The sequence below is a fragment of the Misgurnus anguillicaudatus genome, chromosome 3, assembly GCF_027580225.2.
Source record: "Misgurnus anguillicaudatus chromosome 3, ASM2758022v2, whole genome shotgun sequence".
NCBI classification, from domain to species: domain Eukaryota; kingdom Metazoa; phylum Chordata; class Actinopteri; order Cypriniformes; family Cobitidae; genus Misgurnus; species Misgurnus anguillicaudatus.
The window spans coordinates 16,007,291-16,022,983 of NC_073339.2; the positions used below are offsets into that span (position 1 = coordinate 16,007,291).

At 36.5% G+C, this 15,693-nt stretch overlaps 1 protein-coding gene and 1 long non-coding RNA gene across 2 annotated transcripts in view; one reads left to right on the forward strand and one right to left on the reverse strand.

Moving 5' to 3' along the window:
* Positions 1-15,693, forward strand: part of LOC129444278 (uncharacterized) — a 321,920-nt gene that overhangs the window by 43,118 nt on the left and 263,109 nt on the right. The gene's annotated exons all lie outside the window — the stretch shown is intronic.
* The window catches only part of tacr3a (tachykinin receptor 3a), a 49,743-nt gene that overhangs the window by 4,315 nt on the left and 29,735 nt on the right, over positions 1-15,693 (reverse strand). The window contains exon 4 of the mRNA XM_055204815.2: positions 1,749-1,945. Within this exon, the coding sequence (XP_055060790.2) occupies positions 1,749-1,945 (197 nt within the window). The remainder of the gene's footprint in view (positions 1-1,748; positions 1,946-15,693) is intronic.

The following is a 15,693-nucleotide window of genomic DNA, read 5'->3' on the forward strand; positions in this document are numbered from 1 at the left end:
AACTTAAATGTCACTCATTTTTAATAATTAAATGAGAACACTGTACTCAGATCAGTATGATCATCTTCTGATAATAAGAGAAAAAGACCAAAAGCACAGATTGCTCAGCCCTGTATAAATATGTAAGGTAGCCGTGTTACAATTAACCCCGCGTTGTGCCCCGCTCACCCCTAGGTTAAGTAAATCTGAGGCTTTGTCTTTAGCAATAATAGAATGGAAGAATCAACTTTGTATCCTCATTATTTCGTGGGATCGTGGAGGCTCTGATGTATTCGGCAGGAGTTAAATAATTGAAATGACACCAGGATGTTTTTGGACAATGGCGGTTGACAAAGTCTCAAATTGGTGGAGGGTCCATAATTGGGCGCTAGCCTTTTATATTCCATGCGAATGTGGCAGATCAAAAAATACAAGCTCACGCAAAACAATTTAGAAAGTTCAAGTGACCTTCTCAAGTGAAAGATGTAACAGTATTGCACAATCCTATTTTGTACAATAACAATAATAGCAATCAATGGTCCAAGCATGTCAGAATCCTAAATGTGTGAATGAAAAAAACAACACTATAGCACATGATATTAGGTCGCTGCCTGTATACGGAGAGAAAGTCGTCTCGAGAGTGACCATGTTATTAATCTACAACTCTCAGTTTGCTTCATGAAACAAGCCACTGATTAATCATCCAAATATTATTTCATGTCCTGCACCCGTTTCCCTTCGGTACCCTCTTTAGTTCCTCGCCTATTTAATGTCTTTGTGTTTGCTGCCCTGCTGGGGTTGTTGTCATTTGCTGAGTCTTGTTTATACGAGTCTATGTTCTTATAGACTCTCGTGGGTGTCTTGTTTGGCCTGCCTTGTTGGCTTTGTGTTTGGATTTTGTTAAATAAAAATCGTTTTGTTTAAAACCTGCTGCTCTGTGTCTGGTTTCTGTCCAAATGCCTAACTGTGCTGTCTCGACAACTGTTTAAACACACTGCTGCAAACTAAAACGATAATTTTTATTAGACCATGATCTGGCTCTTCATGTTTCAATGCTACATGTATTGTTTTTTAATAGGCTATATGACACGTGACATAAACCATAGGTTTAGTTGGCAGAGGCTGTCGTCGCCATCTTGAAATCGCGTCACCGCACATCACTCGCGGATAACCAAGAATGGGTAAAGAGGCAGGACATGGGTGAAGCTGAAGTGACTGGTCCTGAAACCACGCCCGCCTAGCTCGACTGTAGTAACAGCAGTGGCAGTCACCCATCACTCAAGTTGCCACGCCCTTAATTATGCAGAACTTTAAGGCTTGATATAATTTAAACCGATTAATTACAAAACATAACTTTTTTGGGTCATATCCAATCTGTGTCACATGAGAGAGAAAAATCTGAATCAAGTCACTTCAAACATGCAGTGTAAATGCGTCGTAAGAAAATGAATTGTAAGTGTTCGATGCAACAGTTTCTAGTCCTTTATTTGTAATGCTAATTAACGTAAAGAGTCTATCATTTCAGTCATAGAATTTTTCGTAGGAAGAAGAGGGTCTCAAGAGTGCTCATTACTGCACGCTAAGATGCGAAGGAACAATGCTCATGTTGCTATGACAAAACGCACCTGTGTCAAAAATTATGTTTTTTGCACTCTCTCAAGTCTAGATGGCGGAATGAGAGCACTCATTCAATTTTAAACATCTTTGGGAATACATGTCACATAAGCGTGCACACGAGCTGCAGGTGTAAATGTGTGTTTGTGTGTTACCTGCTGTTCAGGCAGCAGTAGATAATGGGATTGTACATGGTGGAGCTCATTGCAAGCCACATGACTGCCAAGTAGATCTGCTGAATGAACTTCCATCGGACCAGCTGCTTGTTCAAGCCGGTAACAAGGAAATATATGTGGTATGGGAGCCAGCAGATAGCGAACGTCAGAACTACTATGATCATCATTTTGACTACCTGGAAACACAAAGAACAAGGGTGAAACGTTGCATGCTATGTCATATTAGGTTATTTAATACATTCTTTAGAAAGATATTTAAACAGGAAAATTTGACTCCAAAAGGGGGGAAGACGATTAAACATTCATTGTAGGGGAATTTTATGACCAAATGTGTACCCAATGAGAAAGCTAATGTTGTAATCAAAGATGTTGCATATAACAAGATTAAGCATTCATATTACTATGACTATGGAATAAGAGTGTCACTATTTCGATCGATCGAAATTAATCACAACCTCAAACTTTAAATAAAAAAATGGAATAATACATATCGAGTTCTGATTGTGTAGCTTGTTTAGTGTGTTGTGATTCGATAGCAGCTTAGCTTGCCGTTAGCCTAGCTGCTGACTGACGTATTCCTGTGGGCGGAAGCAGGAAGTAGAGAGCTGTAGTCGAAACCGGCCGTTCGCTGTAGGCTTTGAAAGGGGAATTCTGTTAAAGAAAATATATCGCCTGGCAGTGAACTTTGAGCTTGATCATTTTACAGGTATTAGTTATGGTATTATAGCAACATTACACACTAACTAAAGTTTAAAAATGGGATCAGAGATAACGTGACCTTTAATTTCGTACGAATTTATACAAGCTAGCCAACTCGAAAAATATGTATGAATTCTCATGAGATCAGGCAGGTGAAATCCAGTCTAAATTTGATTATTTGAGTTTGATTTCAATCATTCACTTCACATTGATTTTCAATCTTTGACATAGTCAGTCAATATCAAATATATAAAGGTTACAGTTTACAGAATGTTCTTTATATTAAGCAGGATGATTTTATGTAGAAAACAGTAAATGGCATCATATGTGTGTGTATTGTGTACAATAACTATGTATATATTAATGCATACACATGTACTGTCTGTATTTAAGAAATATTCGCATGTGTATATACATATTTATATTTATATAAATTATATTATATATAAATATGAATATTTAATATAAACATATTTTCCTTAAAATTATACATGCATGCACACACATATATGATGTAAACCAAAAGTTTTATTTAGCAAAAATTTGCCCTCATACCAGAAAGATATGGCTGTATTTGTATTTATAACAATAATTCATTAAGACACTGTCATTAAAATTCTGCATTCAGCACACCCAAAAGCGCTCAACAATGTCAGATAGCAACTCCGGCCTCGGGCACTCTGGGGAAGCAATGCATCTGCAGCAAGAAACCGAACCGCGGGCAAAGCATTACCAGCAACAAGGACACTGCATGCAGTCTTTGGTGACGTCCTCTCAGCAAACATGGTAAAAGACCGGGGGGGTAGCTGTGAAATAAGTTGTTGTAAGGGGTATACTCTAGTAACTATGGATCAATAATCCATTTAAACAAAAATGTTTTGTATTTATAAAAGATGTATTAAATGATGCTATTATGACACTAAAACAATACAATCATAATTTTGCTATAGCCGCTGGGTAAATAAATAAACACTGTAACACAGGTTAACTTTTAATGAAGGTAGATTTTAAATACAAAACACATAAAAGATTTAACTGTGTTTAAATGAAAATGCTAATTGTTTATATCCCATATTTGCTGCTTTATCATTATTATGTTTTATAATAGTTTTTTGTTTACATTTTGTTTTGTTGCTCCATTGTCCCAACTTCTCTTTATTTTATATTGTGACAATATGCCGCATGTCATAACCAAAGGTGCTCAACAAACTCAATATGTTTTCAATGAACTGTGACTTTATTTCCTGGGAAATGCTCAATATATTTGCAATCAAGTGCTTACAGAAAAAAACCAACTTTTTAAAAATAAACCAAGCTTGAGAAATAAGTCACTGAAATTGGGGTGAAAGTGTGCCAAGTATCCCCGGTCCCCTCTTGTAGAAGAGAATAAAACATTTAATTTCCTATAAAATGCCATCGTTGTTTGTCACGCGAGACATTTGCACTCACAGCCCTGTTGACAAATGTCAACCAGTTTTATGTGTCGAGCCGCTGTGTGGTTCTCCATCCTGTCAGTTTCATTCATGGCCTCAAAATACCCGCTCTAACTTCAAGCAAGTGTCTTTCTGCACAGTGTGTGGTGTGCCCGCAGGGGCTTCCGCCATAACAAATCCATTTCATATCATTCAAGAGACGAATTGTTTCCATAGCTGCACTGCAAAGTCTGATTGGAGGAGCCACCCGTCTCACTCCACTAATGAATTTAATTATATTGTCCATTCTGTCACGCAGAGCGACAAAGTAGAGCTATGGCTGCTGGTCCAGGCCAATTTGGTGTAAGATGTCTTTAGTGCATCTCCATTGGAATGAATGGATGAACTAACAAAGAAATGAATGTAAGTTTACATGCTTGATAAATTAGACATTTGTTGTAGCTCTTGCACTGTACAAAATACTTTACTGCCTTAATTTTTTTTGTTGAATCAACTCGAATTTACAAGTCATTTCAACTTACTTTTATTTATCTTGAGAGGAGTTGTTATAACTACAGGTGAGTTGTTATAACTTATAAAATTAAGTAAACTTTTCTCGACTATATTTTATACGTTGTGACAACTCAAAAAAAAAATTTTAAGGCAGCAAAGTATTTTTTACAGTGTGGGTACTTGAGCACCTTGTTTCCAACTTGTGTTTTAAATAAGTAATGTGGGTTTTTTGCAGCATCTAGGGGTGAATTGCAACCAACCTAAATTTCGAAACGCAATGAAAAGCTACAGACTAGAAGTCTTCACGGGTCCACTTAGATTCAAAATCCCAAAGTCAGATCCGAGCAGGTTTGGGTCTAAAATGTTTATGTTTGGCTAGGACACGAGTTGGATAAAATATTAGCGAGTCTTGAGTAATTTAAATGAAATGTGTTTTTGCGTGTGTGCATCAATGTCCTTTTCAAACCTCTCCTTTGTTTGCCAAGAGCGCTTGCGACAGTCTGTGGCTGGCCATAGGTTCATGTTCGTTGAGACACACATCAATCAATGTGAAATTATTTTAAAATAACATTTAAACGTTTTTCTCGGTCTTCGCCAGATAACAAAATAAAATAAATGGAGCAGCGGGCCAAATTGGTTGCGAGGCCACCGGGGTTTCTTTTTTGTTTGACTGCTGCGTGTAGGGCTGCAAACTGAACACCTGTTGGTCCCGTTTACATTTAGGCCCAGGTGGGTTAAAAAAAATTGCCTCTGGTTCGGGTTGCACTCGGGTCTAATTTTCTCGGGTTTGTCTCGGGTTGGGTCTTTTTTTTTTAAATATTTATGCACGTTGGGTTAGAGTAAATTCGTGATTCGGGTCATTTCGGGTTAGGTACATTTCTTTGTACTCGAGAAGACCTCTACTACAGACTGATCTCACGAGAATTTGTACATATTTTACGAATTTGTGATCTGTCACGGAAACCAGTGACACAAGTTGGCAGCACAACTTTTGAGATAATGAGAAAGTTTTTTTTTTTTTCAAATTTTTGATTTTCGTTTTATTGCAGAATCTGTTAGTTGAGATCACGAAGAAGCCTCTCCATGTTTGAGATAGCAGTTTTTGTATATTTAAAAGCGTACATTTTGCGGTTGAAATCGACTTGTTTTTCCAGAGATTCTAGCGTGCAGCGGGAGGCGTCATTGTCTGTGTGTATATTTACATACTGGATAAGCGGGTGTTTTTGCCCCCGCCCCCAAAGGGAACAGCGTGGCTCCTTAATAGCGATAGTTCGCCCAAAAATGAAAATAATGTCATTAATGACTTACCCTTATGTCTAAACTCGGAAGACCTCCGTTCATCTTCGGAACACAGTTTAAGATGTTTTAACGTTAGATTTAGTCCGAGAGCTTTTGTCCCAACCATTGAAAATCTATGTACGGTTTCCATGTCCAGAAAGTTAATAAAAACATCATCAAAGTAGTCCATGTGACATCAGTGGGTCAGTTAAAATGTGTTGAAGCATCGAAAATACATTTTGATCCAAAAATCGCTCTTGCGGTACTTTGACGTCATCTGTCTGTCAGTTCCTGCAGCGCAGCATGAAGTCAAACACAAGTTACATAGAGATTGTTGAATTTGTTATATAATTGGCTAAATGTTTTGTCGATCAATATTTTCCATGAAGTCATTGGCTGATGGAGGAATGAGAGAGCGATTGGTTACATCCCTAAAGGACGTCACGTTTTCGACAGCGCTGTTTGGATTATCTATTATACTACCTCTCTATTTTAAATACATACTTTGAAGGCGGGTTCATGTGCTTAACGGAACGTAAATTACCGGAATCTCATATACCCGAACATGTTACGATGTAAATAGTCCTCAGATTGTATATTATATTCTATTAACAGACGTGAATGTGAAATCTGATGTAAACAATAGACTATAAATCAATATTTCATGGATTATATGGATTTGTGGACAAAAATGGTCAATGGATGATTCACACATCTGAAAAAAAAATTTATTCGACTTGTGATTAACACAAAGGTAAAAAGTACCGTTTATTTTTGCATGTTGTCATCCGGACTTCTGTTACAAAATACTACATATGATGGCCACAACTTCCCCAAATATTATCAGATTTCCATGTGTTACACATCGTTGGAAAACTTAGAAACTGCACTTTCAGAATCTGGGAATATCTCTAAATGCCCCAGACTCCGTGACTGGTCACATTTGTTAATTCATTAAGATTTGTTAAAGGTGCCGTAGAATTTAAAACTGTATTTACCTAGGCATAGATGAGTGATACGAGCTCTGTACATGGTGTTGCAACATGATCTCACAAATTTTCGTGGGATAGTCACGGATCTCCGCATTTTTCCGTGGCCCTGCTACGGACTGTCTTTTTCCGTGGCATTCTCATGGATTGGTTACTCAACTGCTTTTTCCTATTTTCAAACCATTTTCGCTTCGGTTTAGGGTTAGATTTGGTGTTTGCGTTAGTATGTTACTTTAACTATTGGTTTATACTATTTTTTCTGATTTATTATTTTATATTTTCTAAACTTTGAACAATTGTCGCCTGGCGTTGGGGTTAGAGTTGGGTTTGGGTAGGGATGTCATTTCATGTAAATCTAACCCTAAACCGAAGCGAAAATTGTAAGAAAATAGGACAAAACAGTTGAGTAACCAATCCGTGAGAATGCCACGGAAAAAGACAGTCTGTAGCAGGGCCACAGAAAAATGCGGAGATCCGTGAGAATGCCACGGAAAAATGAGCACAAAATTCCGTGACTATGCCACGGAAATTCGTGAGATCAAGTTGGGTAATGAGATATTGTGAGCCTCAAACTCGATTGTTTCCTTTTTCTTACTGTATGTAAACATTCGCAAAACACAGCTGGAAAACAGATAAATCTCAACATAACACCGACAGTGACGTTACAGCCGAGATGTACGCCCAAACATTACATAACACATTAAATTAAGTACAATGTTGTTACAATGCTAAAAACAAAGTTGTGACGAGTTAGCGCCATATGCTAGTTATTGCTATATGCTAGCGTTTAGGCTAAAGTTCTACTTCTGACATTACAGTTACGTTTTGCAGGTCCATACTGAAAAACACACAAACTTACCACTCAGAAATGTCCGTTAACAATCTCCAAAACAATTGATTATTCCTCAAATTCCTTATCTTTGTCTAATACAGGCACATTTTCAAGACACATCATCCTGATTTATAAGCTTGTTTCCTCATGGGGACCTCAACATGTCCCCACAAGGTCACAAAAATACTGGTATTCCTATCTTTGTGGGGACAATTGGTCCTCACAACGTGATAATTACCAGGTACACACACACAAATATTTAATAGAGCTGCTCTGAAAAACAGGGCAGAGCAAAGCCAATCAGAGCAGGGCTCAATATTATTATTCATGACCCTTTCGAATAAGATAATAATAGATCATTCCATTCCAAGGGCAAATCCTAGGGTTGTAAATGGACATGTAAAATTGTATCTGGATAATTTTTGCACTTAATAAAGTCACATACGTTCTATGTAGATATAAGAAAACAATTTAATACATTATGTCAATGCATTCTTTGGCACCTTTAATAATGCAAAAATGTACGATTATCATAAAAAAAACTATAACGAAACCCCATCCCTAACCCCAACGTCACATGGGTCAAGGCAAATCATACAAAAATTTAGGAATGTGGTTGTACGAATTAATACGAATTAGCCACCTCTTAAATACTTACGAATTGCAATGAGATAGCATTAGAAGCTACGGTAGCTGCCACAGGACAAACATGTCGTCATCTGAGACAATGTAGGGATGAAGTGCACTCTGAAGAACTTCAATGTAAGAAGACCCGCTGTGTATATAGATAAAAACGCCTCATTCTAAGGTTATAAAAACATTTATATTGTAAGGTTAATACACCGCTGATAATATAGTTATGTTATATTCAAGTCCCACAATGCACCTGTAAAACCAATTAATTATTTGAAAATTCTATGTTTGAGGTATGGCTGTGTGCAATGTATGCAAGCAGACCTTGCCTGGGTTTGATAACTAAAGAGTTTTGTATTGAACAAACATATTTCACAATAATAATAATCAACAATAATATTGGAAGTATCAACAGAGCTCATTTAAAAACACGTGTCTTGTAGAAAATGTTTCAAGAGTATTCATTAAAAATATTTTGGGAGGTTCAAAACAGCACGAGGAATCAAGTTTATAAATGAACATGCCAAATATGATGCCGTCCTTCAAAAATGAATAACTGTGAGGCAATGTGTCATGTGTTTAGAAAAAACACAGAATATATAAATAGGGCATATTTTTCTTACAGAAATATCATCAGTATTCCATACCCAAATTCCCATCTCTATTTTCTCCAGACTATTTCCAAGACATTTCAAAGACACGGCTTTCACAGAAGGATTTGTTCTTGATCTGAGGCAGGAGGTGAAAGTGAGAAGGTGTCCTGGGGTAAAAGGAGAGCTCATATGATTGCAGCTCACGCTCGCCTCTGAACCGATGTTTCTCTCCTGATAAGTATCCAGACAGAAGTTTCCTCATACTCAGTGCTGAGGAGCCCGGACAGTATATCTTGTTTGTTTCTTCTTATCTCGTCTCACCTCTTCGATCCGGGAATGGAGTTTACAGAATTGAAGTCATTTTTGCGACTTTCGCTCGAATGAGGAGTGCAAATAAAGATTGTAGATCTTTCTCAATGTTGAAGAATGAAGCGTTGACAATAGTACTGATCCATACAGTGATATAGTTCATACAGTATCATTAAAAGACATCAGTGAAGAGACTGAACAAAGCGAGTGTCGCTCTAACCTTTAGATTGAAGAATAAACAAAGAAAAGGCTTAAAAGACTAGATGTCAAAATATGCAAAAATTTGAATTATTCAGTAGTTGTTTGTGATATGTGTGAGCAACCAGGTTGCTTTCTCTTCAGTCAGCATGCATGAGGGAAGGTTGAAATGCAAATTGATGTTTAAATCTGTGTCCAGAAGGACAGACGGGGGCAGCTGAAGATGAACCCATCAGGAAAGTGGCATCCCACCTTCCCATGAGGAACACGAGACGGTGTAACACTGCTGACTGATTGGAGATCATATCACTTGACTGTTAAGTCAGTACACTCCCAAAAAAACTGACATACTGTTATTGATTCCAAATATTTGGGCAGAGACATCTTTTGAATATGAAACGCAATGCTAAGTTATCTGTGAGGGCCAAAGGGTACAGTCATGCTAATTAATCTGCTACAGTGCCATTCAAAAGTGAACTTCTGAACAACACTATGAATGCTATACTTACTTAATTGTGAAAGTTTTGATTTGTTTAAATCAAAATAAGTTTTAATTGTTTTGATTTGCATGATTTAAATAATAGTCATATATAGACGGTTTTATCGGACGCACGTGATACACGTCTGGTTTCGCACTTTACTTCCGGTTTCGTTTTTTTAATGGTCTGACTAGTTGCTAAACTGTTCTCTTGAACAAATGCCTCGTCGAAAATAACAAATGTTTTGGTTTCCTAGGTAATCTATGTGCTGTTTTTTTGCTTGTTATATAAATAAACTACGTTTAAAGTACTTTGTGGTTATTTATAATTAGCGAAGTTTTCCGGAAGTTACGTGCGGACCGCGACAGCCGCTTTTTTATGTTGTTACTGCTGAAACCGTCTATACAGAATTATGTATGTTATTATTATTATACATTATATAGAGGTTGAATCAAAACAAAGTTTGTAATATTTAGACGTATGGCAGATGCTTACAGTAGATTCAAGCTACACTGCAAAAAATGTAGCATTTTTGTCAAATGATCATCATTTGTTAAGTTAAAGGAACATAAAAAATAGTGCTGGGCAAAGATTAATCACGATTAATCGCATACAAAATAAAAAGTTATTTTTTTGCATAATATATGTGTGTGTACTGTGTGTAATTAATATGTATATTTTACCACACACACATACAGGTTTCAGAATTTTTTTATTTATATAACAATTTTTTTATTTATTTAGAATATATAAAAATATAAATAAATAAATATAAATATAAATATAAATATGTAAATGTTTCTTAAATACACACATGAATGTTTAATATAATGTATAAATCAACACATGAAATAATAATTACACATACAGGGCACACTCATATATTATGCCAAAAATCACTTTTATTTTGTGTGCGATTAATCGCGATTAATCTTTGCTCAGCACTCAAATATAAGTTCAGTATGAATTCAACTTGTAAGTTATGTCAAGTTATTACCGGTCAAATCTTAAAATAGTAGTTTGAATGGACTTGCAAAACCAAGTGGTTTTTACTTCATGCTGCATATTTTTTTTACAGTATGCGAGTTCCCTGAGAACGGAACCCATGACCCTGGGACTCTTACTTTAATTAGTCTCATCTGGATGCCATTTATAATTAAATTTGCCATTAACAAAGGTCCTGAGAGACAAAGCTTCCCCCACAACATCTGATAAATGAAAATCCCATTGGGATTCTGTCTAAGAATTAGTTACATACAATGCTATCCAAATTAAATCTCCAAAACAAAAAGTTTTCGTTGGGCCTATATATTTATTCCAAAGTTGCACATTTATGTAGTAGTTATGTCAAAATCACATTTCTATGTCTATCCAGTTAAACAAAAAACGCACATTAACATTTCCCTGCCGTAATTTTTTTCAAAAAGTTGTCAGCTAGCAGCAGCATTTTCATGATTCATTCAAATTTTAATGCCTTAAAGAAAAGTTTCATGCTATTTTCATTTGTTCTGTTTTATCATCTCCCAAATAGGGGTAGGTTTCTTCAAAAAAACTGAGATAATTACATTTTTCTTAAAATTCAGATTCAGAACGATGATGCAAACATACACTGCTTTCGTATCCATAGATGCTGCATTGTTTTATAAGGTGGGTAACAGCACCACCTACTGCATAATAGCATAAATGTGGATTGCCGTAAAATCTCTTCTGTAGCGGGGAAGTGTTGTCTCTTAAGGAGCACATATTGTCCGATACACGTTTTAAAATTTCCTTTGTTGTGTAAGTGTGTATTAGTACATGTTAATGATATGCAAAAGGTATACCCCAAAGTAAACGATGACGCAAGTTATCGTTTTCAACGTAAATCTCTTTTCTTGGACTACAAAAAACACACGGATTGTAGGCAACAGTTTTCTTCCTAGGATTGGTGTTGTAGACAAGACCGACATTATCATAATTCCTCCCACTTTGGACTCTCAGTCTGAAAGATAACACCTGTTAGCAACCGAATCTTTCAAACATGGTAAGTAGCGTCACGTTTCCGGCTGACATCAGAGGTATTCAGGCCAATCACAACGTACAGATTAGCTGGCCAATCAGGGACACAGAGCTTTTCAAATCCGTGCTTTTCAGGAAGAGTAAAATCTGGAGCTATTTAAACTGGAGCTAGAAAATAAACCAAACATTGGATTCGGACGTGCCTTGATGCCTTCCTGCCTTTGAAAGCTGCCTCCGAAATAGCCACTTATACCCCTAAAACAGGGGTGGGGAATCCCGGTCCTGGAGGGCCACTGTCTAGTTTCAGCCCTAATTAAACACACCTGAAAAACTAAATCAAAGTCTTCAGGATTACTTGGAAATGTAATGTGTTTTATTAGGGCTGGAAATAAACTCAGCAGGACAGAGGCCTGCCCCTGCCTTAAATAATGCACTATTTGTCTGAACACAAATCCATTTTTAGTGCTGTTCCAAATCAAAGTGGTGCACTTATTAAACCCCTACAATGCACTGCAATAATAAGTGTACCATCAATGTACACTGACAGATAGCCACTACTCGTACATTGAGGCTTGCGGTAAATTAATTCTCGTGTCTCAGCGGCAGACTGCGAGCTTAACTCATTCCCCGCCAGCCATTTTTTTAAAGTTGCGCGCCAGCATTTTTTGTGATTTTCACAAAAGTTTCACAAAATGTCTTCCAGGAAAATTTTCTTCTAAAAATATATAAACATACAAACATATCAAATGAAAGAACAGACCCTCTGCTTTAAAACAAAACAAACAAACAAAACGAGGAAAAAAATGCATCCTATCTATATTTTTTCTCTGCTTATAAACTATTAAGTATGGGTATTTTTCTTTAAAAATAAAATAGTTTTTAGCAAAAAGCTGAAATAATTGCGTTTTTGTGAAGGAATTTTGTTAGAGATCAGATTCGGAATCATTATCAAAACATACACAGAGTTTAAAATTAGTAAATAATGTTTTGGCTTCAGTTTTTTCATAAATTGGGTAACCAAAACACCTGATCCGACTGGACAAAATGCCAATACGAAATTTTTACATATATATACTATACAGCTAAACGCATCTCAGTGTGGACAGGCTCTTAACTCTTTCGCCGCCATTGACGAGATAACTCGTCAACTAAAGCGCTTCCCTGCCAATGACGATAATTTCTGGCTTTCTGCAATACCGCTATTATAGGCGCACTTCCACAACTTATACAACCAGGAAGTAGTGCCTCACGTGAAAGAGAAAGAACTCCGTGTATGTTTAAAAGATCGCTCTGCATTTGATCTCTATCAAAAGTCCCTTACAAAAATTGACTTATCTTAGCTTTTTGTCAAAATTTGGTGTCTTTGAAGAAACCTACCCATGTTTGAGAGATGATAAAAAGAGAACTAATGAAGGTAGGATGAAAGATTTTTTTTTTTAAAGATGATGGTCTGTTCTTTCATTTGATATATTGAATGTTTATATATTTAAAGAAGAACATTTTCTGGAATGCATTAAACTTTTGTGAAAATCATGAAAAATGCTGGCGCTGGCAACTTTTTTTTTAAAAACGCTGGCGGGGAAAGAGTTAATGTAGCTAAGAATATGAATAACAAAACGCAATATGATATTCATATTGATGATGACTAATAACAGTAACAACATGTCTGTTTTACCAAAAACAATAATGCACACCAATAACAATGATGATGATATTTGCCATGTGATTGAGCTGCGTGCTTTAAAAAGTGTCTAAATGAAACAATAAGGTAAAAACTCATCCCAGACCGACAGTAAAGGTAAATAAACTCATTCTCGACTTCAGCAGACACACTCAGTCACTTTATTCCTAATCAATATTGATTCAGCAACATGGAAGAAACTGTTACTTGTCTTAAGAATCGTGGTATTCGCAAACAAAGGCTTGTATACAGAAACCACGTCACCACTTAGAATGTAATTATCAATAACATCACTTTCTAAGCTATATGCTGTAGATGTCTATAGATGCTTTACAGCAGGTCTATTCAACTCTGGACCTAGAAGGACAAAACACTTCAATCAAACCGTATTGTGGTTTTCAAGTAATCCTGATACACTTGATTAGCTTTTTCAGAGTTCTTCGGCTTTGAGTAATGCAGCTTTTGAATAGCCCTGCTTTAAGCAAACACATTTAATGTGCAAACCATTTACAAACCTTCAATCGGAGGTTTATAAAAAAAAGAAATCGACATTAGATCTACTAATTAGATCCGAATCACTGCCACCAAAGGATACAACCTTCACAAAGCCAATATATGAGTCAGCACATTACATAATAGTTTCCATAATACAGTATGCGCATTATAATCAGCTAATTTGACCTCATACACTTCATCAGCCATGGCCACGTCTAGCTTTTCCAGTCATCTTAATAAAGTCACAACAACCCTTATTTAAAGGAATAGTTCACCCAAAAATGAAAATATGGCAAATATATATATATATATATATTGCAACTGAGTTAAAATAAAATCAAAATAGCATCAAAAGAGTCTAATTAAAACATTAAACCGAAACCTAAAGGCATCTTGATGGAGTCACACATCCAGTGCAAAATACAGAAACCACTTTCAATATCTTCACACGCAGACTTGCAAAATAGAGTCGGCTGAAATGACATGACAGCCGACAAAAAGGCTTTGACACTGGCTGTAATGGTTCATTGATGTATTCATTTCAGCAAACAGTGCTGGAATCATTTTGAATGCTTATTTAGAGAAAATGATGCCTGGCTAAAAACAGCTCCCGTGGAGAAAATAGATCACAGCCCTGCTATCCATCACTTTACTACCGAGTGCGGGGAGCTGATTGTGAGGAATATCTTTAGGGTTGGGTATGTTCTGTGCGCCAGTGATATATATTTTGGTTTCCATATTGGTTTTCAATGATAATCCACGCACAATAGCCATTGCCAGGAACTTGGCAAAAAAGAGAGAAGTCTAGATGATAATGAAATGAGTTGCAATGCAGCAAACGCCAATGGAAGCAGAGGGTAAATGTCATTATCAGCCTCCTGTCAGATACTGCATCCAAGTGTTGGCAAGAGAAGTTGATACTGGAAGTAGATTCATTGTTCTATGTGATTTGGTTATAATTAAAAATATGTGTGAAAAGCTGTGTCTGAAATTGTCAGCATTAGCAGAGATGATTATGCATCATTCTGCTTTTCTCCAGAATCTTCATTCTCGGTGACAGAAAAACGAATTTCTTTGTTAAAATAGAATAAAATCTTATTTTTTAGCAACTCATTTGTAAACAGATTTTTAAAATGTATGGCCAATAATGCAACCCAACCTACTAGCAAGCAGCTGGTGATCTTTGATCAGGTGCGGCTCGTCTGTATGGGCAAGTGGGGCAGTGCCCCACCAAAATATTAATTCACTTGAAAACAGAACTCTGTATAAACTTAATCAAATCTAAACTGCTAAGTCATAAAGTGATATGTTTGGAAATTGAGCGCACAGCTCGGTGGCTACTGTATTTAATAACATACCTGTCAACATTGGTATTTGAAAATAAGGGAAATTTCCCAAACCCAACATTAACACACGTTAACGACATGCCTATAATCCCTCCCACTGCAAAGTGATACCAAACTTGATGGAAAAGCTAACCACGCCAAAGTGAGGTGAGCTGACCCGACCCAAACTAAACTAAACCGTGGGGTACTATGCAATGGAAAAGCGCCATTAGACAAGTAGGCTATAATCTATCTCAGGAGCCACCAGTATATTTTTAGAGAAATATACAGAAAAAATACATTTAGAAATACAAGAAGAAATTTGTTCTCTTTTAGAAGCGAGTAGTTTCTCTTTTCAATGTAAGAATTAAATGTAAGTTCAATTGCAATCCCAAGCTACCTGACATCAAAGCCACTGCCATACATTGTCATTAATAGGACCACGCTGTTTCTGAGTCATTCACTACAACCACCAAGTGACTTTGCACAA